The sequence below is a fragment of the Strongylocentrotus purpuratus genome, unplaced genomic scaffold, assembly GCF_000002235.5.
Source record: "Strongylocentrotus purpuratus isolate Spur 01 unplaced genomic scaffold, Spur_5.0 spur5_scaffold_5, whole genome shotgun sequence".
Classification (NCBI taxonomy): Eukaryota; Metazoa; Echinodermata; class Echinoidea; order Camarodonta; family Strongylocentrotidae; genus Strongylocentrotus; species Strongylocentrotus purpuratus.
The window spans coordinates 12,749,490-12,773,627 of NW_022145611.1; the positions used below are offsets into that span (position 1 = coordinate 12,749,490).

At 36.5% G+C, this 24,138-nt stretch overlaps 1 protein-coding gene across 1 annotated transcript in view; it reads right to left on the minus strand.

Annotated features, from left to right (window-relative positions):
- Positions 1-24,138, minus strand: part of LOC755486 (leucine-rich PPR motif-containing protein, mitochondrial) — a 28,625-nt gene that overhangs the window by 2,846 nt on the left and 1,641 nt on the right. The window contains exons 2-36 of the mRNA XM_030998951.1: positions 22,857-23,080; positions 22,283-22,405; positions 21,716-21,837; positions 21,097-21,242; positions 20,372-20,410; positions 19,833-19,920; positions 19,184-19,288; positions 18,755-18,794; positions 18,321-18,478; positions 17,884-17,995; positions 17,327-17,364; positions 16,542-16,611; positions 15,885-16,006; positions 15,179-15,269; positions 14,400-14,466; positions 13,790-13,878; positions 12,923-13,029; positions 12,394-12,546; positions 11,438-11,545; positions 10,883-11,022; positions 10,215-10,300; positions 9,162-9,366; positions 8,194-8,318; positions 7,602-7,708; positions 6,997-7,156; positions 6,256-6,413; positions 5,679-5,735; positions 4,885-5,021; positions 4,331-4,416; positions 3,790-3,982; positions 3,185-3,312; positions 2,390-2,502; positions 1,700-1,777; positions 753-843; positions 97-239 (exon numbers count right to left, since the gene is read on the minus strand). Coding sequence (XP_030854811.1) covers positions 97-239; positions 753-843; positions 1,700-1,777; positions 2,390-2,502; positions 3,185-3,312; positions 3,790-3,982; positions 4,331-4,416; positions 4,885-5,021; positions 5,679-5,735; positions 6,256-6,413; positions 6,997-7,156; positions 7,602-7,708; positions 8,194-8,318; positions 9,162-9,366; positions 10,215-10,300; positions 10,883-11,022; positions 11,438-11,545; positions 12,394-12,546; positions 12,923-13,029; positions 13,790-13,878; positions 14,400-14,466; positions 15,179-15,269; positions 15,885-16,006; positions 16,542-16,611; positions 17,327-17,364; positions 17,884-17,995; positions 18,321-18,478; positions 18,755-18,794; positions 19,184-19,288; positions 19,833-19,920; positions 20,372-20,410; positions 21,097-21,242; positions 21,716-21,837; positions 22,283-22,405; positions 22,857-23,080 — 4,009 coding nt within the window. The remainder of the gene's footprint in view (positions 1-96; positions 240-752; positions 844-1,699; positions 1,778-2,389; positions 2,503-3,184; positions 3,313-3,789; positions 3,983-4,330; positions 4,417-4,884; positions 5,022-5,678; positions 5,736-6,255; positions 6,414-6,996; positions 7,157-7,601; positions 7,709-8,193; positions 8,319-9,161; positions 9,367-10,214; positions 10,301-10,882; positions 11,023-11,437; positions 11,546-12,393; positions 12,547-12,922; positions 13,030-13,789; positions 13,879-14,399; positions 14,467-15,178; positions 15,270-15,884; positions 16,007-16,541; positions 16,612-17,326; positions 17,365-17,883; positions 17,996-18,320; positions 18,479-18,754; positions 18,795-19,183; positions 19,289-19,832; positions 19,921-20,371; positions 20,411-21,096; positions 21,243-21,715; positions 21,838-22,282; positions 22,406-22,856; positions 23,081-24,138) is intronic.

The following is a 24,138-nucleotide window of genomic DNA, read 5'->3' on the forward strand; positions in this document are numbered from 1 at the left end:
CAGAAGCAAGGATTTCAGTAGCTTATAACAAAAACTGTCATTTGTCACTGATGACAAGTTTTGTGAAACGCCCCGAAGGTCTATTGGTTTACTCACTGGTGGTTCATCAAATGGGACAGGTTGACCAGTCTTCTTGAGTAATAAAGCCAGTCTCTTGAGCATGAAATCACTCATGTGTAGACCTTCATCTTCCATCCTCTGCTTCACCGTCAACCCACCCTCGTAGTTACTCTCATTATCTACAGATGAAGAGAACACAAATCAATCAAATTAATTTGTTTTATCATTAATTGTATTATTACAAGGACTCTCTGCATTAAAATAAATCATTTGGTTAAGTCATCACTTTGACATAGTTGTCAAAGTAGTTGGATCGTTTATTGATTAAAATAATAATTAAATTATAATAGGAAACACTAACATTTAGTGAGGGAAAAGTCAAAGCTATTTTGTCCCAGATGTTACCGACAACATCTAAGATTTCACTATATCTGACGTTATAGCACGACTCCGGCTTGAATCAGACAAAAATCATCAAATCAAATATTTATGTTCACAATGTCAAAATGAATTCAACAAAACTTGGTAATATGTGAGACATACCTTGGACATGTCGATAATTCATTTCCAGTTACAATAAGAATTATGTTCATACCATGGCATTACGATACATGTATCAATAAGTGCGACCATTTCTTCTTCTTCTATTTTTCATTTTTTCTCAACAGTCTGGATTACTAAGAGGGACTTACCATATGATTTGAGTAGGTAGAAGTAGATCTTTGCTCTATCAAGATAATCCTCATCTTTGGTGATCTGTAAGACCTGTTCAATCTTTCCTTCCTGAAAAACATAATCATTGCAGAGGAATCGAATTAATAACTCTCATTAAAGTTGTATCAAGGTGCTATTTGATTGAAAACTTTATGTCCGAGCCAACATTTACCTTTACAACTGTATTTTCATGACACTTCATCTATATTTGAGAATATAAATTCTAATATGATTTTGACTGGTATGAAAATACAACAAGGTAACCTTCAAAAGAAAAAGAAGATATCCTAGAGAAGAATATCAAAAGATTAATTGTTCATATATGACAAATATGAACGAAGGTTGACACAAACTTGTCCTTAGCAACTACTTTTCATACAGCATGCTGGTGAAGGAATTTACTGGTTAAGAATTGTGTTTAGTAGAGTTGAGTGCTGGTCAAAACTTACTGGGAAGGGCTGCTTATGTAAATAGCATGAATAATTGTGTGTTGCAAGGTCATGGAATCATCAAAATTATAACTAATAAACCAAAATCTTGCTCAATTCACTGCACACATATATGGGTACATGGGACTGCATGCACATTTGATAACAACATTTGATCCTTACCTTTAAACCATTTCTAGTTTTACCTGGAAGGTGAGAACATTTCAGGATATTGCCTTCCATTGATTTGATTTTTTGATTTGATTTGACTTTATTTATTTTCCACTCAAATATCCACAAGTTAAATGACATATATAAACCATACAGTATTACAATATATAATAGAACAAATGAATTATAAAAGTAACGAAATACTGACAAGCATGTTCCTAATAAAATAAGTTTAGAAAGTGGCATTGGTGCTAAAATATTCTTCCCCTCTACCAGAACTCTACCCTCTCTTTAATAACCCTTTTGTTTAAAATCAATCTTCTTACCACATCATCATCTGATCCCACCATCTCTATGACGTAGCCTATCAAACCAGATGACTTCTCTCTGATCACATCGTATCTCTGTAGGAAGAAAGGGACAATACGTGGTATCAATCTCAATCCAATTCAATTTATTTCGCAATATAAAAATCAAAGTATACAAGGTAACAGTAAATTTTAACAATATTTACAAAGGTGATATGCAAGGCTTTCCATGGAGGTTGCGAAAACCTGTAAAAATGGATCATCCATCTCTTCTGATTACAAAAAGGAAGGAACCTCATTCTCAGGAATACTGTTATAACAGATGCTCATCATAATATGGTGAAGTTTTTGTTTTGTACAAAGACTTGTTGAAAATTGCCATTCTTCTTGGTAATTGAGGAAAAGTAAAAGTACAGAGTGGGGTACAAGTATGACAACATATTTTCTTTGAAGAAAAATGTAAATTTATAAAATTCTGAGAACGGAAATTCGGAAAGGAAATCACAGAGCTAATTAATTTGTGTGTCATCTAACACAACTTCGGCATTTTGTAACTACCCTACCCTTATCAGATTTTCCTCAAACTTTCAATGTTGTTGCTCTCATATTTATGCTGTTCTGCAAGTTGACTCAATACCAGGATGGACTTCCGCTTTAAGAACTACTGCTGTACAAAATGAATCACTCCCTAGGCCAGCTGCTAATTACCTGAATGACTTCTTTGGCTCCTTCTGTTTTGCCATTGTCCAGATGAGCGTAGAGAAGCTGCCATACTGGGCCCTCGATGTCTTTGGCTGCTAATCTGTCTACCATTGTAAAAGCTTTGATTTAAAAAGAGAAAGAGAGCAGAGAGAAAAGAAATGAGGGTTAGAAAGATGATCAATGAGAGAAAGGGGCAAAAACAGAAACAGTGAAATGAAGAGAGAAATTACATTATGATCACTAATTCGCAAACAAATTGTGTCAAAAGTAAAAGCAATCTTCAGTAGAGCAAAGTTCAAAACCATTTTTTTTAATACAGAAGAAATTAAAGAAGAAAAAATTCAATGTCCAATAAAAACTTTCAAATGAAACTAAACAAACTGTGTCTTGCATATCTTCATCCATAGAATGGTTCTTGCAAAGAAACCTGTAGAATACAGTCATAATGAATTGCCTTCCTTAGAACTAGAATACAATAATCAATCCATCACAAAATATTCACTGTCATCATTCCTCCGATGAAGTTGGCCAAAGAATGATGTTAAGATCTGTCATACTTAGAATTCAAATCAATTAACCAATCAACCCCTCAAATTCAGCCATTTATCCATCCATTTTTTTTCATTCATCCATTAATCAATTAATTTAATATATTAATGATTCAATCTTTTGCACATCGGCACACGTGTACTGATCCGTCGGTAGAAGTTTGCCACGGAATGACTCAATACAGTTTGTCTTTCTCAGAACTCGATCATCTTGTCCCCCATCCATCATTTAATCCATCGACCGGTATCTTACCCTCATCCATTGGCTGGTCCTTCTGAAGCAGCTTGCCAAAGAACGACCTCATACCGATCCGTCTAGACTTGCTGGGATCCTCCTCAAGCTCCTTCTCTATGTATGACACTGCACCTCCTAAATCACCCCTGCAAGGTCAAACGAGGGCAAGGGGTCAATGTCATAGGTCAGGGGTCAACTGAAGACTTATCTGCACTTTGTGATTACAAGTCTTGCATGATGAGCACAACATGGTCATGAAGCTAATAGAGTTTGTCTCTAATTGGAACATCTGACTGAATAAAAATTCCTGATACTCTGAAGAAAAAAATTGCATTTAGATGAAGCATACATAACCAATCACACACAAACAATAAACCATTGATTTCTCGTACAAACTCTAAATCTGCTGTAAGAAATTTCTGCTTGGAAACCAGAACAATGCAGTGATGGTTTGACCATATATTACTTAAGCGCATAAGGACATACATATATTACAACTGTTTGTTCAAAATGATTGTTCAGTGTCTCCTTAAAAGTTTAATTAACTACAAGTATCATTTTCATGTGTAACTAATATTAAACCAGTTTCCTCACACTCCATAAGTGAATCTTTGATGACTTACTTCACAATGTAAGCTCCTAAGACTGACTTGCCGATGGGAAAGCGAGACTGCGTCCTCTCCTCGTACTTCTCCTTCAAGGTCAGGAGTTTGTCCAGGAGTCCGTCCTGCTCGTATCTCTCTGAGAGCATCCTGATCCCTGATGGTCTCGGTAATTTGTCTGCTTCCAATGTTTGGTCAAGCAGCCTCTCTGCACCTAAAATATAAAATTATGATGGTGTTTAATACACACCCGGAGTGAATGAGACACTATCTCTTTTCAGCACAAACTTCTAAATCTGGGTGTACTTGGTCTAGCAATTAATGGTGTTAAATTCCTATTGTGAGTGACAAACTAGATCAAAAATATGTTCCAATAATCATCTTAAAATCAGACATTATTGTGGTCTAACACTTTCTTTCTCCCCACCTACACAATCATCTGGTTTGATTGGAAAACTCATCAAACTCTTCAGCACTCTTCTTAAAAACAGACAATATTTGTTGTTATCTCGTCTCCACCTCTATAACAAAATCAAGATGTCTACTGTAAATTCAAACTTACTTTCAATGTCTCCTTTCTTGACGTACTCAATGAGAAGCTTGTTGTTAAGGAGGACAGACATCTTGAAGTCACAAGATTTCTCCGCTCTAATAAAAAATTAATTAATAATCTTTCGTGTTAAATACTATACTTCTAAGAGACATTATCACAGAGTATCGTTACCATTACATGATACCTAACAAGCTTACATTAATGCGCTATGGCAATAGTCACAATAGTCCAGCAAGAATACTGAAGAACATTCAGTGCTGCAGAATTTATTAAATACTATTATTGTATACTCTTGTAGAAAAATATAGCAACTTAAAGATAATAGTAGATGTTCAATGGCATTCTTAAGGACATCCTGCAGTAATGTTTGTTTGCGCCGTCTCTGCACAAGGCCAGCTGATCATGTATTTACTATGTACAATACCAGGAACTCCATGCTTTGTGCATGGTAAATACATTACCAGCTATGGTGCACGCGAACATCCCTGAGGAACACCCTCAAAGAGAAAATGATCAGTTTACTGGAAGTGATACAGGGCATGATAACAGAAAAACATCCTTACAGATCTTTCAAAGCTAGAGCATCATCAATGTGGCCCTGCTTCAGCATCTCAAAGATGATCTTATCATAGACACCGGCACCAACCTCCTTCCCTTCAGCAAGAGCTTCTTTCAAAAGCTCCTCAGCTCCTCCAATATTCTACAGATTAGCAAGACAAAAGCAGGAAGGAATGATAAGTTATTGCAATTCATGGGGAACTGCAAGGATGTTATTTAAAATAATATTTGTACTATATTTCAATGTACATTTTATAACCTTATATCCTGTTTTCTTGTATTTTACTGTAAATATGACAATATTAATCTCTGAACTTATGTTCCCTTTTTATTATAAAACTGAAATAAAATTGAATTGATTGGAACTGATCAAAAAGGATATGGAACTCTTCATATTTCATTGGGTGAATTCAACCGACGTTATATAACCTTTAAGAAATTGTCACAAAGCAAAAACCCATTAAAAAAGAACTCTGATATAAACATTACACAAGGTGTTATAATAAGCCACTTTACAAAAATATCAATTGCATCCCTAATCCTAAATTTTATATCTTTGTTTTAAATAAAAGAACATGAAAAAAGTTAACCCCCCCCCCAAAAAAAAAACACACAACAACTACAACAACAACAAAGAAATTGTCTATGGAACAAATTTTGTGTCACCAATATATAAAAAAATCAGGGTGCAATCAGAATAAAAATTTTACATCAAACATATTAGCTTAATACCATGAATTAAATATTGCAACAACAAAAAGAGCAGATAACACTAAGAAAGAAACTGAAAAAGGCTTACTCCTGCTTTCAGGATACGTTCAATCTTCTCAGTGGAATTTAGATCATCGTTGCCAAGCTAAAGACAAAATTAATTGAAAATATGTCAACAAGGAAGATTATTTCACAACTACAAAGTACAACAAATTTAGAGTTAATTTCCAACTATTTTACGAGATAACAAACAAATACATCATGTTCAATTAAGACTGATAAATTTCAAATACAAATTTGTTTAGTACATTAATCTGTTATAGGAACATTAAAGCAACAATCTGTTTTAGTATTTTAAATAGTGAACAGTTTATACTAAGTAAGTTTGATGTCTTGTTTTACCCCAAAGGAGATTTACTTTGAGGAAAACATACAACACCTTCACAAAGATTAAAACAAAGAATGAAATCCTTAAGTTTACTTGAAATATATTTGCCATAATACATTAAGAGATTAAGAGTCATTTTATGAATTTGCTCTTCAATAATGCACTCTTGTATAAACACAATTTTAGTATGCACTTGCACAAATTCTTCCAAAAATGCCAACAAAATCAACACTTTTCTTTTGAAGTATCAAGAAATAAAAGTGTCATAAAACAGTACCTGATCAGCGGTGAGCTGAGGGACCTCGAATGGTATAGACCTGTCGTAAGACCGGAGTACGTTGGCAAGGTAACGCATCGTCCTGTCTCTGGGGACCACACCCTCTTCTTGCATAGCAGCCCACACCTCCAGACACTTATCAACATCGTTGTTTCGAGCTTTGGAGCAAAATAAAAAGAGGTGACATATGAAGGGATTGTGTTTTGCTCTGCCTTAGCAGCGAATTGTTGATGGTTTTGAATCCTACAAGGTCTTATGTACAGAGCCTTGCACCTTCTTGTTTGAATCGAATGTCCGAAATCTGAAGAATGCTATAATTGTGGTGTCCAATGATCACTGATGTCAAGTAAACAGTATTCACATCAGGAGAGTACGATGTTCAAAAAGATTCAAACCAAATATGATACAAGGATCATTGTGAAATATTTGAATTAGTTCAATGTGACTAAAGGAATTCAAGGATTATGTTTGTTTGTGTTTATGCACAAGTCCAATGTATTCGGTCAAGTTGTGTTCTGTGTCCTAAACATGACCATTCAAATATAATTTCCTTGATCACACTATATCTGACCCACAATATAACAGGACAATCAAATTAAAGCATCCATCACTTATACTACAATTTTTAGTAGTCGGTGAGAAATGGAACAAAATAGCTTGAATTTTCTCTAATCTATTTATCCTTCTAAATCTCTCTAAATGAAAGAGGGGGCATAAACGTTAAAGGTGTGGATAACATACTGTGTAACTGAATGAGATAGAAGTACATCTGGTCCCTGTCACACGCATACAGGTCTTTGGTGATAGCCGTCAGTTGCTGTAAGGCCTCCACATTGTTAGCTCCGATGCAACGCTCGGCATACCACTGCATGCGCTTGTTCTTAGCGATCATACCTGGGGTCTGTTTGAAGGGGATAGTGGTAAGCAAGTGGAGTTAAATACATGTATCAGCCATCATCATTTTTTATCATAATCGCTATCACCACCATAATTGCCACCATCATCACGGTCATCATCATCATCATCATCATCATCGCCAACATCATCATATGCTTCTTGTCAACATGAATACAAAATGATTTGAGGAAAACTGAAAATTTATTAGCAACCTGAAGAATAACATGACGGCACCATCACTTGTTACTATTGCATGCTCTTTACTTTTGTGTGCAAAGTTATCATGCATGTAACCACGTCTAACATGTCAAACATAGCACCATACAGTCCCTTGAACATTTCCAATTTAAAAAAATGGAGTTCTTTTGAGACCAGTTTCTTTATTAGTATTATTTGAAAGTTTGAAAGTTTTCTTTATATGGTAAACAATATTGGAATTCACATCTTACCTCAATGAGCTTCATGGCTTCTTTGTATTTTCCAGATGTGCAGAAAGCAAAGATGAGATCATATAGCATGTTGATATCACCGTGCTGCTGGCTCGCAAAGTCCATTGCTTTATAGGTAAAGATAGAGATGGATTTACATGTGGTTATTATATTTACATCATGATCTTGCTCATGATGATCACGATCATTACCATCATTGTTATCATTATCATTATCAGTAGTGACATTACTTATCGTTCCATCATGACCCAAACAAACACTATCTTCAAATCTACTACCACCACTCAAACAATAATAACAGTGTCATCATGACCAACATCAGCATCATCTTCAACAGCATAACCTTCAACAGCATAACCTTCAACAGCATAACCCCCACTAACACATCATCATCACTACAACCCAATCATCATCATCACCATCATCCTCCCTATTATTTATACGATTAGCATCTTCATTACCACAACACTTACAAATTTAACATCCTCATCTCCTCTTCAACATCATCACCACCACCACCACTGTCATCATCACCACTACCACCATCACTACCATCCACCACCCCCACCCCAATTCTGCCTCATCAACCTACCCTTCTGAAGCTGGTCTGTATGGCCCTCTTCCACCAGACGAACAAGGACATCTTGGAAGTGAGGCATGATGCTGTACTTGGCTTGGCAGTCTCGGATACATGCCAGTGCTCCTTCCAGATCGTTCCTGTAAATCAATCATTTCAAACAAGAGTTAATCCTTGATATAGAGCACTACAAGCTTTAGTATCCATTCATTCAATTTATGTACCATTTTGCTCATAAATTTTCACTTCACAAGTCATCTTCTATCATAGAGAGATTTATAGATGTTTTTGTTTCCAACTGGAAACTTACAATTTGAAATAATCCTATTGAGCAACAAGTTAAAGGTCAGGCCCGTCTTATAAAGATTTGATATTAATCATAACTTATTTGCGATTGATATCAATTGCAACTATGTACATAAGAGATAGGAGACTGCAAACTTGGGATTGAACGGAGGACTTTATAAGATGAGCCAATATAACAGTTAGTCTTGCACCAAGACTTGTTGGAATTGTCCCATATGTACTTTACATTATGAAGCCTGAAGAGGCATGAACTTTGGAGATGTCAAGGCCTGAATTCAGGCAATAGCCATAACATTGGAATCCCTAACATGTCCAGGCAGAAACGATGTTTTTTTAATCATCATTAGATCTGGGCCCCGTTGCATAAAACTTACCATTGATGGTAACTTTGCCAACTACCATGGTAACAGGGCTCCACAGCCAATCAAAATCAAGGTTTCCATGGCAGATAAAATTGATGGCAAAGTTACCATCAATGGTAAGTTTTGTGCATTGGGGCCCAGAACTTTGGAGATATCAGGGCCTGAATTCAGGCAATAGCCATAAAATTAGAATCCCCAACATGTCCAGGAAAATTTGTAAAAGCAGAAATAATGTTTTTCAATCATCTTTAGATCTTGAATGACCCTCTCCTCTCGCTCTGATAAGGTAACTGATGAAAGAGAACAAAGCATTACTTGGCCATGTATGCACCCACAACGGGTCCCACGAGGTTGTTGGTAGGCTTCACCAGACCAAGTTCCACCATCGTCTCAAAGATGCGCTCCACCTCCTCGCTAAGTCCCAGGGATGCTAGCTCGTTCAGAATGTGGAAGGTCTGCTTCTCCATGCGGTCCGTGTCCACACCGAGCTCCTTCAACTCCTGCACCATGTCCAAGGCAGCTAAACACACACACAATGTCAAATAGGTTTATAGGAATGTCCAGTGGCAAGATACCTATCTAGATTTTCATCCATTGGAACTTGCAATACAGTTGTGTTCATTGTGTGCACATGTAAATCATCACCTGTTTCTCTGTTGAATCATGTAAATACAATACACAGATACAGACTATGAAGAAGGTATATATGTATATTGTACATATATACCTTACTATGTATAAAGGTCCAGTACCAGATTCAATATAAGCTTTAATATTTTCTTATGCCTTTCATCTTGCTTCATACACCAATATTTACACCAATGTGTTTATTACTGTATTATAAATTTCAAGTTCCAGTTTCACCTCTTCATACCACGAAAACCCTAGTAAGATGCTAATCAGCATTGTGAATTGATTTTCAATATACTATGGCAGTGTCATAATATAAACAGATCTCTTAACACAATTGCTGTCTTAGAAGCAGTACTACATATTAGCATCTAAGAGTTTCATGTCCAGTAAATAGAGGAATGAAGGTAGAGCTGCTGTTTTGTGACTGGGATGTCCCACACTCAAAGACAAGGCAGTGTTTAGTGTCCTTGAGTGTGAAAGCACAATCTTCAATTACCCAGTCCCTTGGATAGTATACAAAGGTAGCAGAGCTGAATAAAAGCACAATACAGTCAAACCTGCTTTAGTGACCACCTGTCTACAAAGACCACATTTTTTGTTTCCCTTGAAAATGGTTTTTCATTGAAACATGTACTAAAGGAATCCGTCTACAAAGACCACTTTTTGTGTTTCCCTTCGGCAGTCTCTATAGACAGGTTTGACTGTACATGTGAAGATGAAAAGACACTGACTGACCTGGGAGTTGATTTTCTTTCGCAAGGTGGCAGATCAGGAAGCGATACTTGGAGATGTCTAGCTTGAAGCTGGGGTCAAACTTATGCCTGAAATAAGAAAAGTATGAAAAACATTTTACCCCCAAAATATAAACAATGAAGTTCATCAAATTCTTTTGTATCCTACCTGAACATTGATTCAGCTGAAAACTCACAAGTAATTCATGAAACAGCTACTTTGAATATAATCAATCACAATACATCAAAACATTCACTGTTTGAATATCTATGAGCACTGTTGAGCTTCAAATACCGTACAGCATAATTTATTTACATTGCTGGACATCCCTTCCCATCTCCTGTAATAAACCACAATACAAATGTGACCAAAGAGATTATTAACAAAGGTATACAAAAAAAACACTTTTTTTTAAAAACCAGATGTATGAATTTTGAGCCCCAATGTAATTTATTGCATAGCTGCCAACAATTCCAATTTTGGAGGAATGATTCCTATTATTTTGAATCCTAGATTCCTCTTTTTTCCTGAAATATTCTATGTGAATAGTATACAAAATGGACTATATTCCTAATTTTGCCGTGATAGATTACCAATTTTAAATGTGAAAGGTTGGCAAGAATGTTATTGTTGAACTCATGCTACATCAACAACAGCAAGAAATGACTTACAATTTGTCCTTGAATTCCATGGCTTCAGTGAATCTGCCTTGGTTACTGCACATGGTGATGAGGCAGGCAAAGATAGCTCCTGTTGGTTCATAATGAGCCTCATCAAACTCCTTTTTCAGCTCCATGGCTCGCTCGTAGTTCTAGAAGAAAACAAGGGTTTGGATACAACACTCTGAAAAGTCATATAATCTCAGAATAAAATGACATGGATATATTATATTACCCAAAATAAGTAAATGATGTATGTCAAACCTATTTTAATTAAAGAGGTATTTTCGCTGAGCAGTATTGAGGGAAAAAAGATGAGAAAACCCTATTGCTGTTGGGACTGCAAAATAATACCCTGCCCCACGTGTGCATATCCATGTTGATTTTTTTCAGTAAATATTAATTAATTGATTTATTATTCGGACATAAAAATACTAACATACAAAACACTTTTTTCTCTTGGGTGATTGGTACAAATAAAATCACTGAGCTTGATTAGATGAATGTTACAGTTGTCATCAAAGTATCATGAAACAGAGCTCAGATAAGAAGGATTGATGAACTTACATTGTTTGTAGTATGGACGAGAAGGAGTCTCCTCAGGATCCCTCTCAGGTTGCCTCCTTTCTCTCTCAGCTCCACTAGATGGCTCTCCAGCTCCTCTAGGGATACCTCCTAATAGAAAAACAACAATCACATTGTACTCAAGTAGGTTCGCTTGAAGACATCTGAAGGATAAGACAGTGTGAAAGGTAACTTTCTCCCCAAACGATAGCAAAGGACGGAAAGTCCTCTGAAAGAATTCTACAGGATAACTGGAGATTGGAATCACCAAAGGTAACTTTCTCCATCAAAGGGATAGCAAAGGACAGAAGGTCCTCTAGCTCCTCTAGGGATACCTCCTAATATATAAAAATAATGATTACATTATATTCAATTAGGTTCGCTTGAAGACACCTATGAGTGATTACCTGAAGGATAGGACAGTGTGAAAGGTAGCTTTCTCCCCAAACGATCGCAAAGGACAGAAGGTCCTCTGGAAGATATCTGGACAAGGATAACAGAACTCTACAGGATAACTAGAGATTTGAAGCACCAGAAAGGTAACTTTCTCCATCAAAGGGATAGCAAAGGACAGAAGGTCCTCTGGAAGATATCTGGACAAGGACAACATAATTCTACAGGGTAACTGGAGATTGGAATCACCAGAAAGGTATTACTTTCTCCACCAAAAGGATAGCGAAGGACAGAAGGTCCTCTGGAAGATATCTGAGCAAGGATAACAGAATTCTACAGGATAAGTGGAGATTGGAATCACCAGAAAGGTAGCTTTCTCCACCAAAAGGATAGCAAAGGACAGAAGGTCCTCTGGAAGATATCTGGACAAGGATAACAGAATTCTACAGGATAACTGGAGATTGGAATCACCAGAAAGGTAACTTGCTCCACTAAAAGGATAGCAAAGGACAGAAGTTCCTCTGGGAGACATCTGTTTAAGGACAACATGGCAGAATCCTACATACCTCTCCGGATAGAACATCAAAGTTAGCGACGCGATCCTTCTGGACCTCGCTAGGGTCCAGGAGTTTGAGAGCAGCAGGTTTCAGCATGGGCAGCTTGATGCGATCCAGTTGGTTCCGAATCCCTCGATACCTTGACCCAGTGACGTATAGACCCTGGTGAGGGGGGTAAAGAAAGAGATCTCGAAATGAATGTGATTAAGTGATTGAGCTCTAAATTTTAGGGTTGCTGTACTAGATATAAACCCATTAAGACCATAGGAAGATTTATTATGCTTGTGATGACAAGAAAATTGGATCTCAGTGTTTCCATTATCTTTCTTTCGATGATCTGATTATACGGCCTACATTGAGTTAGGATGCTGTAAATTACTTCAGCAACACAATGGGTCATTCTTTATAATCAAATAGCAACAATTTATTACAACTTTGATTACACACATAACTGGGAAGGACCTCGTGCACTCCATTTAACAAAAAAAAATGAGATTCAAGATTTTACGTTGAAAGATAAACATGAGGGGAAACCTACCTCTCTTGCCAGTTTTTTAAATAACAAATCCAGATCAGGTTTGACCACCGAAGCTTGTTTTATGGGGATGCTAGAGACAATATCATACAGGAAGCTCCCAAGTTGGTCTGAAAAACAAATGATATACAAGCAATATTTGAGTTATACAACATAATAATCATTTTGATTTAAAAAACAAAACAAAACATTCAACTCTGACTCAAAAGCCAAATTAACCAGTATTTACCACTGTCTGTCTGTAACAGCTGATGCCTACAGCCCAAGCAACAACTTTAGAGCAACACGATATGTTCCATGGTGCATGTGTTTACCAGTCATATTGGCCTCTCCTCTTGTGGACTGGTTCATAATTGATTGGACATTTTAATCACGCACCGAGGGACTGATCAGCAAGTTTTTTGTTGTTCATATGTATGTTTTGGGCTTTATGCTTGTATTCTACCACCAATGTACAAGCTTGAAGTATTACTTTAGAGCTCTGTCTTACAACTCCAAAGCAATTGAAAGTCCTCCAATCAATCACAAGTTTACAGTCTCCTATCTCTTATATGTACATAGTTGCGATTGATATCAACTCTTTACAAGACGGGACCCTGATCTGAGAATGTCAAATTCTAAATATAAATAGAGCATTATAAATAAAAGTATAAGGGACTCTGACATACATGCTGTGTAGCACATGCACATTAGTCACCAAGGAACTGGATATTTCAATAATACAAATGGAAAGAAGGAGGGGAGTCTGGATCCCCCCTTCCCCCCCCCCCCCCCCCCCCCCCCCCCCCCCCCCCCCCGGATTTTAATCATGGTCTCAAGGTACCTGTAGATTTCTTTGTAAATTTACAAATAGCAAAGTCCAAAACTGACCTTCCTTGGTAATGTTATTGTCTTCTATGACTTGATGGCTATCTACCAGGTGTTTACAGATCTGAAACATTGCTTCTGCTTGAGGGTTCCTACAAAAAAAAAACATTGAATACAAAAAACATCATTATTTGGAATACAAGAGCATGTTCTAACAAAAACACCACTTGGTTATTACCCTCTTTTGTGCCACTTCGTTTACAGACAAATATCATAATTGAACACTCAAATGCAGATATCTTACAAAAATGTAAACCCAATACAAGGTTGAAGTTCAGTTTAGAGTCAAGTTTAAGGAAAGAAATTAGACTGAGTTCAAAGTTTCCCTGTGTTAGACATGACTTTATAGGCTTATCAAAAAACTGCGCTAAACTAATTTAGAAGGACATGTACCAAAGAGTCCATTATAGGGTTTAATTCATTCAATCGGGCGATGGAAGAACTTAATTTAATTTAATTTAATTATAATTGAGGAACTTTACCTAACTATCTTGATCTAAGGAGACACGAACGAACGATTCATTCACTGTTTCCATGTTGATGTATTAAGCAAAACCAGTTATTTGACTTATTCCAAGACCACCAATTAGCAAAGTAAGAAACCTGTACTCACTTGCTGAAGCAAACAACCAGACCAGCCTTTATGAGAGGTACATCAACAAGATCTCTGTATTCATTGACTGTAGGGAATGAAAATGACAATAAGTAGATGATAGCACACAATCAAGAAGCACTGCCAAATGCACCTGAAGGATATCATCCTTATCATCACATTTCACACTTGAGAACTTTGCCTAGAATGAGATATTTTTGTACACTATCTCTAATACAAGGGCAGCATTGTTCCAATCATCTTTCCAACTCATGCTGCTACTGCATTAGCAATTCACTCATTCAAAATTGATAAGAACATATTGTTTAAACATACAAATCGTTACACCTCTCCCTCAAACCCCCTCAAAAAGTGTTGGTGTTTTTCATTTATTTTTCTGAAGAAGACAGTACAGTTCAGTGGGTACAAGAGTGGTCTTCAAAAAAAATCAAATGATCAAGGCAAAAACACAATGATGCACTTGGGCAAAGCATTTATCCTTAATCATCTAATCCCTCAGATAAGACATACTTTTGAGACAAAGGTTGTTCCTGACAACCCTAATGCTTGCCTAAGGCTTGCTTGACATAGCAACAAGTACTTTAAGCAGACTGGATTCTAAGTGTTGTAGTGCATTCATTAATAACATGTTAATTGAATAATTTGTCACTAGGTCCACAGGAAAAATCCATCTATAAATTTAAATATGTTAGTAAACCGGTCTCCTACCAATCATTTTTGTAATTCCCATCCAAATCATTGGATATGTTCACACTTCAAAGAAAAGACAGAGGACTTACTGAGCTGAACCACGCTATCCAGTCTCTGATGTCTGGTTTCATTCCTCGCCATGGCGGTCACAAGAGACTTGTCAGCAGGTATCCCAAGCTCCTGTAAAGATAGAGAGCATTTATGATGAATGCCAATCGTATTGCATTTAAACATATATAGTATGACATTAATATGAGTGAACCAACTGTGTACTAGATAGGGTAAAATCTGTAAAAGTTGCCAGGTGCTGCGATTTGTTTGGCATATGATTTTGCCATCTTACAACAAAACATATGATGTCTCCAAACAACATACATGTGTTCTAAAATGAATATTTAGAGGTAGTGTTCTACCCTCATAGGTGTTAAGAAACATCAGGAAATTAAGTAATTTTTATCATGTCCACTTATACCAAAAGTGAGCACTAGCTATATAATAATAATAAAGTTCAATGAATATTTCTATATCAATGACTTCAGGGCCCCATATCAGAAAGAGTTGCCATCGATTCAAATTGATCACAACTTGAAATTGGACAACTTGTGATCAATTACGATAGATCACAACTCTTTATAAGAAAGGGCAGAAGTTTCTGGGTAGGTGCAAAATAAAGTTGCACGGCAGGCAATGATTGCCCACTTAATACAAAATCAATGATGACTAATGTGGCATTCCCAAAACTCAATACCGGTATCCCCATGAAATGGAATGTCTGCATGCAACTGTGTAACTTACATTGATGGCTGCCTGGATGTCTGCTAGTGTCCCTCCAAGACATGGAAAGACAAACTTGGTAAGCGTATCACTGCTGGTCTCAACACCCATATCCCTCATCTGCTTCAGTGTGTTCATGACGCCTGCAAAGAAAGGAAAGAAAAGAAAATTATTTTAAGCTTATTCCACCACAGATTGAATGCTATGGTCAAACAGGGTTTAGTGACCACCTGTATAGAAAGACCATCTGTCTATAAAGACCTCATTTCATGTTTCCCTGTCGATGTTCTCATTGAAACCTGTACTAAAATAACCTTGCTCCAGCACAAATTGCATGCTACGGTCAAACAGGCTTCGGCAATCACCTGTATAGAAAGACCACATTTCATGTTCCCCTTGATGTTCTCATTGAAACCTGCATAAAAAGAACCTGTACTCAAAGACCGCCTGCGAAGACAAACCACTTTTCTAGACTACTTTGAATGGTCTTCATATAAAGACTTTATTGTTTATCTTTTCTATTTGAAGAAGTAAGATTGCTCAAGTCTTAGACTGACTACTGGTAGCTTAAGCACAGCAATTGTAACTGTTTGAAGCTGTTTTCATTGCAATTACCATGAGCAGAGCAATGGAGAAGTTTAAATAGTTCATTAATAGATCGCTTGTTGACATCCTTACCTTCTTTGTCACCGGCATTATAATCTCTTGCAAAGATGGGCCAGAAGTAGTGTGGTCTTACTGGAATCTCCTGCAGCAAAAGAAAGAGAAATCTCTTATAAAACGAACTAATATCCCTGTTGGCACCTTGATATTACATACACTATGGACATTTAAGAGAAACTCACCCAATAGTATACTATTTGAATGCTTCCAGACAACAATCAAATACTATCAATACAAACCAAGGTAATACACATGGTGTGTGAGATATAAACTCCATTTGAAGCCATTCTTTTCCTCCCATAATAAGTAAAATAAGGTAAGGTACCCAAGACATTTGAGGCTGTTTACATATTATAAGGAAGAGAGCAATGCTATGCAATGTGTTCTGAGCAAAATAAGACTTTCTCCATTAGTTCAATCCCAAAATGGTGAATCACTGAGTATTGCCATTGTATGGATACCGAAAAGAACCATTTTAGTCAATTAAGAGCTTATTATTTTTAGATGAAAGAAATAGATAAAGGCTTGCTATAATGCTTACCACCTGTTTCAGGAGCTACAAATTAAGCTAACATTTTTCTCTTAAACTTGTTTTGTAAAGAAATCAACATTTCCTTTTTTTCCAAAATCGTTTCTAAAGCTTCAAGCAAAATAATTGGTTAAAGCTAGCTAGGACATTAACAAGAAATTTCTGACCATGTGTGCTTTATAGAGCAGGTTATTATCCATAAACAAAACAGTACGGTAATCAACAGAAGAAAACATTCACATACAATGCTTACGACATTCATAATACTTACTAGCTCAATCATTCTCCTCATGATTCCAAAAGGATAATCTGCAAAATAAGTAAACAAACATACAATGAAATGTTAACATCATCTGCTGAGAGCCAGAAGGACGTTCACACATATATTTGAACACATAGTAATGTAACGCCTTTAACAAAATCTAAACAGACTACATATTAGGTAAGATATTGGCACAGGGCACATAGGTTATTACTAAGTAAAATTCCAATCCAATTCCAATTTCAATGTATTCTGTATGATAAGGACATAGAATCCCTGATTAAGGACAACAATTGAAAAAATGTGAATACATGGCACTGAAGACGAATAAACTTAGGCCTATCAAAACATGACATGTGTAGTCAAAAAGTTTGCTGTCAACTCGTGTACTACACACTCATACAAAATTAAGAAAATCTAGCAAAATGTTGAGCAATAATAGCAATATCTAAACAATAAAAACAAAACAGAAAGGCAGAGGTAAGAGAGAACATCATTGCAAAATAGCTAACACACAAAAAGAAATATCCAAATTGCTATATTGATAGCATATTTGTTGCACAAACCTTTATTCTCCTTCACCTTCCGAAGCGATGAATGAAGCGCTATTATGTAAGGCGATGAGTGGAGACCAGATGACATAAGCTCATCCAGGTGTCCAAACAACGTTTCATGAGCCTAAAAAGAACAATTGAAGTAAAAAATTAAAAACAGATTCTGTTTAATTCATATCATTTCATTTCATTTTCATCTTCATGTACAGACACGGTAAACAATTAATACCAAGCGATCAAGTAAAACATAGCCCACATATTTTAATACAATCCATGCTTACTAGAAAGAATAATTGAAGTAAAAAGCCTGTTATCTTTTATAATCATATCATTTCATTTCTATCCATTCCAAATAGGAAATGTCTCTATGTACACAAACTGTACACAAGTACCACTAAGTGATCTACAAAATCTATCTATGTCTGTCTCATAATGAAAGCCGTGCTTACGAGTTGTATTTGGACTGCATGATCGATGAAGAAGTTGCCTTGGTTCTGTGGCTCTGCAGAGTTCTGATCTACCCTCAATCCCTGGAACATCTTGACGATCTCAAAGGCTGCTTCAGACTGTCCCTTGGTCATCAGGCTCAGTGACAGGTTGATAGCATCTGTACCAACAATCAGAAGTCATGAGAATGTTAAAAAGCCCCACTGCACTACTTATAGCTACTTGCACCCTCTATATTGCAAGCAATGCCTAATTGGTGCCTGTTGGTCCCCCATGATCCTCTTATTTTCTACTCATGTTTCATTGGCCCCATAATTATAATCCTATTTGAGGAAACACTGGGGAAAGAATCTCATCAACAAAATTAGAAGGGCTTGTTTTGCCCACAAATATCAGACAAGATGGTACAGCCTTTGACCTGATTTTTCACACTCACCTGGAATATAACCTGCATTGAGTTGCACCTTCTCCAGGACCTAGAAAACAGAACCAAAACAGGTCATTGTGTATTGAGGAAAAAAGATCAGAATTAAAAAAGAACATATCAAACATTTATAATCTCATACATGCAATAGACTGGAACCAAATGTCACAACCTCTTCATCTAGAGTCTAGAAGTCATACTACAGCCAACCTTCCTGCAACATGCAAAAGTTTGGGAACTGATCCAATATACATTGTTCACCTAAAAATCACATGTGGTAAAATACACAAAAAAACATCAAATCCGTAAAGAGAGACCAACTAATGAATTCTGAAAATTTACAAAATCCCTGGTAAACCAATCGTTTGAAAATTACAGAAATAGATTAAACCTGAACAAATGTTATAAGTGTTGTGATAATTCATGAGGAATATTGCTTACCTGTTGGAGATGTTGGCTTTGTCCACAAGTAGCAAGACTGTAAGCCACACTCAGATAACACCTTCCAGAGAGAATCACGTTGTCTGATTCCAGCTCCTGTGATAGCTATATGGCGCCAATAAAAATAGTGGGATATGATGCGTTATCAAGTTACCTATTGATACCACATGCTTCAGTAACGTTTGGCCAATGTGAAACCACATGATTGGTCAATTTCAAACACTTACAGAATTCCAAACTTTTGAATAAAACCCTACTACCGGTATTCTGATTAAAACATTGGGATCCTACAAAACAAATTAAAATCAAATACTGTTTAGTATCCATAAGTTAAAATGAAAGTGGATGAATTGTGTATGTATTCTTTTACTTTGTAAATTTGCAGGCATTAGGTACTTTCACCAAGGGAAATAATGTCCAAAATACTACAAATTTAATTCAAGAGAAACTTTTTAAAATCGTCTTTTTCAAAGGATAACAATTCTTTTTCATTGGCAACCAACACATTGAAATACAATGTACCTCCAAGTGACAACAAGTGAACATACTTGAATAAATTACAGAAGGGAAATATTCTGCAACTGTGACAGTGCATATGGTAACTCTAAAATCAACCACTGCAATTAAAAGCCTAACCTAGGTATCATACCTTTGTGATGCTCTCCATTTCTCCCTTCTCAGCATAAGCACACATGAGTGCGGTGTAGGTGTCTGAACTAGGCTCCAGTCCAACGCTCCTAACAAACAAAACAAAATGAGAAATAATATCCAATAGACCTGTTGACCTGTTGATTACTGAATTTTCTCACACTTCTAAGCTTCAAGAAGGAACCGATTGGTTTTCAACATATACAAATAGACAAAATTTTAACTGTCTATTTGTTGTACTAACATGCCTCCTAAACTAACATGAATTATGAAAGATAAAAGAACACATGTCAAAAATCATTTGAAACTAAAGTTATATAGTTATCGAAATAACCAGATCAAAAGCAAAGGAATGAATGTCATGTCGTCATATTTCCTAGAATATCACTCTGCCTATGATTTTGGGTGATTGACTCTCGATGCTTTTTAAAAGCTGTTACAAGCCAACTGGCATATTGACTGAAATAGTGAAATCTGACTCTGATTTTAAATGCAAATATCCATAGTTGAAAATGTACTTTAAATATAATATCCACTTACCTCATTACATTCAATATGTTCTGTGCATTCTCAAGATCACTGCAGAGAAAAAGGAAATGAGAAGTTTAAAAAGATGCTCAATAAAAGGCAAATTCCATCATGCTCATACTAGTTGTTGCTATATCCAATTAACCACAGGCATGCCTCAAAGTGTCATGCATAACTTCTGTTTGGTGAAAAACTGAAATACATCTTAGGGATACCAGTGGGTAATTACTCCACTGGCCTGAAATGAGATCCATACAACTTGGAGTCCCATACGTCTACAACCATGTAATCTTGTTATTTATAATTTATGTCAGGGAGTTATTGCTAACAAGTTTTTCAAACTTCCTTTTAAGTCTCCAATTTCTTCATGATTTCCAGAAGTGTAAGATTATGATTGTTTCATGTTACTTTTGTATATATATATTATGTTATGGTTTTATGATTGAAATAAATGGTGAATTGAATTGAATTGTTCATTACTAAACAAAAAAGAAGAAGCTTGATATGAGAAGAAGCTTGATATGAGGAGAAATGGCCTGAAAGTGAAATAAGATTAAGTCTGAAAAATTGAATTTCTGACTCGTAACTGGGTCTATTCAGAGTACATATGTATGAGAGTGGGTCATAACAAACAAAACATCACATGTCTTACACCACAGAATGAGACAGAATGAAACAAAGCAAAACAAAACAAGACGAAAGTCACAAAACAAAACAAAACAAAAGAGGGTGTTTACCCTGCTCTTCCGTGTCCTGTGATGAGGGAATTAAAGATGCCTTCTGTGACGGGGAGGTCCTTTGACTTCATGAACTCTAGGATCTTGGTAGCACCTTGGATATCCCCTTGTAAGCAGTAAGCACTGATCAACCTCTGGTAGGTAATCTGAAGAAGAAAAAACACACCACCATATTGAATGTCTGCAAAATAAATCATCTTCATGATTGATAGAAGAACCTATCATAAGCTATGCTCATCCCAGTCACATGGTTTCGTATTGTACCAATAATCGAAACCCTACGTCTAAATTTTGCCATTCATAAGTAACGACTGTCACCATTCTTTATTTAACACATTTGCTAAAACACTATGTTACCTAGTGACTTTGATACTTTCACTGGTACTCGGCAGGTCTGTCAAAGAAGCGGTACAAACTCTAATACTATAAAACCTACAATTTGCAGTCATCACCATTATTTATTTAAGTCCGCATGTTCCCTCTTACGATGGGTTACTGAGTTTCGCGCCAAGAAAGTCAATATGGATGTATTTCTTATTTTCAACTAATTATCATAAAATGACCATGGTGAATTCTATTGACCCAAAAACAAATGAACAAACAAAGTAGGCAAGCTTACCCTGTTTGGATCAATGCCATGAGATTCCATCTGAGCCAGGAAGTCGGTTGGGGAGAACTTGTTCTCATTTTGAAGATAGACTCGGAGAAGAGCGTTGTAATGAGTGACATCAAAAGTAGTTCCTGTTTAACAAAACCATCAAATACAAAGATGATTACTCTTTTCAAGGTCAAGTTGTCAACATTTACCTGTCGATACCTGGAGTGGCTGTCGTTCGTGATTGCACAATAAATACACACACAAAAAGGCAATACCTTAAAACTAAATGCGTCTGAGACAGGTCTGACTCAATTAACAGGTCTCAATTAAAACTAAAAGAGTCATTCAATGTGATATCAAGTGTATTTATTTACTTACAATAATCCTAGAGTAACAAGGGTATGCACATCCAATCATAGAGATATTTCCTTTTAGGTTGACAAACCAAAGATAAATCATATGGAAAATGTATGTGATAGTAAAATCATATTGTATTCCATGGTTGCATGTTTGACCTCAGATGGGATGCTCTACAACTTGCCATAAGTTACTGTAGAAACCTAGCTAGCTCATGTGATGTACACTTACCCAGCTCCTTGAGTTTATCCCATATGTTGGAGACAAGTGCTGTCCTTTCCACAAGGGCAACCTCTGGCAAGAGTGAACCGCAGCTCCTGATGAGTAGCAGGGCCTGGTTAGGTTTGGCAGCACCTGGGGATTAAGAAAATGTTTTGAATGTTTAGAATCAATTGTGGATCTAGAACATCCTCTTCCTGGTCCGTCACGTCTAAGGTCCCAAACTTCAACCATTCAGCAAAGGACAATTATCCTCCAGGAAACTATACCCTCTGAAGAGCTATCCTCCCTTGGACAATTACTCACTAAGACAATTAAATAACCCCCCCTGTTCCAGTAAATTAGAAAACTTGGAGAAATAAATCTTTTGTATATTGCTATAAATAATAGATATTTTTGTGGCAACAAAAATTGTTACTTGCAAACTTACAATGGTGCGGATTATTAATGCAACTTTTTAATAATACTAGTAACAAGTTTAATGAAACAGGGACCTGGCCTTTTTAACATATTTATAGGCAGAATACAATCTATATGATTTGCGACTGTGTTTAGGTAGGGATGATAACATAAATCATTTACTTACCTAGCTTGCAAATTTCATCGAATACAAGGAGCAGCTGGGCTTTGGTGATACGCCCTGTCCGCCTGACCATGTCATCCAGTCTCCTCAGTACGATCCTGAACTCATTGTCTGATCTGATCGGCTGCTGTGCAACCTCTGTGGTGGAATCCACGTCGTCCTGCTGAGCATCTAAGACCGACTGAAACCTCGATGTTGCTACCGAAAAACATCGCAGGTTTGAAATGCTGGAATGCATGTGAAGAAAAAGTGAGTTGATATGTAAACAATGTTTTTCACACGCATAACAAAGGCTAAAGTTTTTTGAATAGTGAGGACATAGGAGTAATCGAGTGCAGAGTCCAGAAAGCAAGCAAAGAGGATCCCCTAACTGCATGGAGTTTGGTTCAAACATCACTTATTCAAAGACTTCTGATTCCAGCAATGTTGCTACTGGAGTCGGTCGTTGTTGATGATGTTGCTAGGTATCAGGATTGTTATCAGTGCTTATTACAAGTCCACTGTACTTTATGTATATTATGTTAAAACTTTATTGGCGAAAATTCCTTGACAACAAGATGACCTCGAAGCTACTCTAAGGAGATTGAAAATGGGAGAGATCTCATTTAAAGCAGCCATATGAATGTATGGGGTCCCATTTTTAAATCTAAAAGATGTTGTAAAGTACACAACAACCACTTATTTTTCTTGAATATGTTCCTTTTCATTTAAGTTTTAAAGTGCTTTCTTGATAAAGAGAGACCCTTAACTCGTTTATCGAAGGCCTCAACTGAAGGAAAAGGAAAGAGCAGTAGTGTCCAGTCACAAAATTAAAGATTGATTCAAGGACTTTGAAATGTATTTGCAAGAGATAAGGGCCCTCTCAGTATTATACAATCCACATCGTCTGTTCCATGCAGACAAGAGTGGATTTGCGGTAGGTGGCAGGTTGCATTACCAAGCCAACAACACAGAGATGGAAAAGCCTACAAGGGGCTCCTAAAGGTACATTTTTCTCGAGAACAAAGAATGGATGGCAAGATGTAAGGTTGGCTTTCAGCTATGTGGCTAATATTACCGAGCCAACTACACAGAGATCAGAGCTGCCAAGTTGTATTTTGCATTTTCAGTATTCTTATCCCCCAAATCAGTATTTTGACCAAAAAATCCTTATTTTTTCAGCATGAAAAAAATATGCATGCATATATATCGGCAATGTTCGATAACTTATTACATTTCCGTCCAACGCGTAATCAATTGTGTTGTAGATCTACACTAAGCATAGACCGAATTTTCCGTCTCTTTC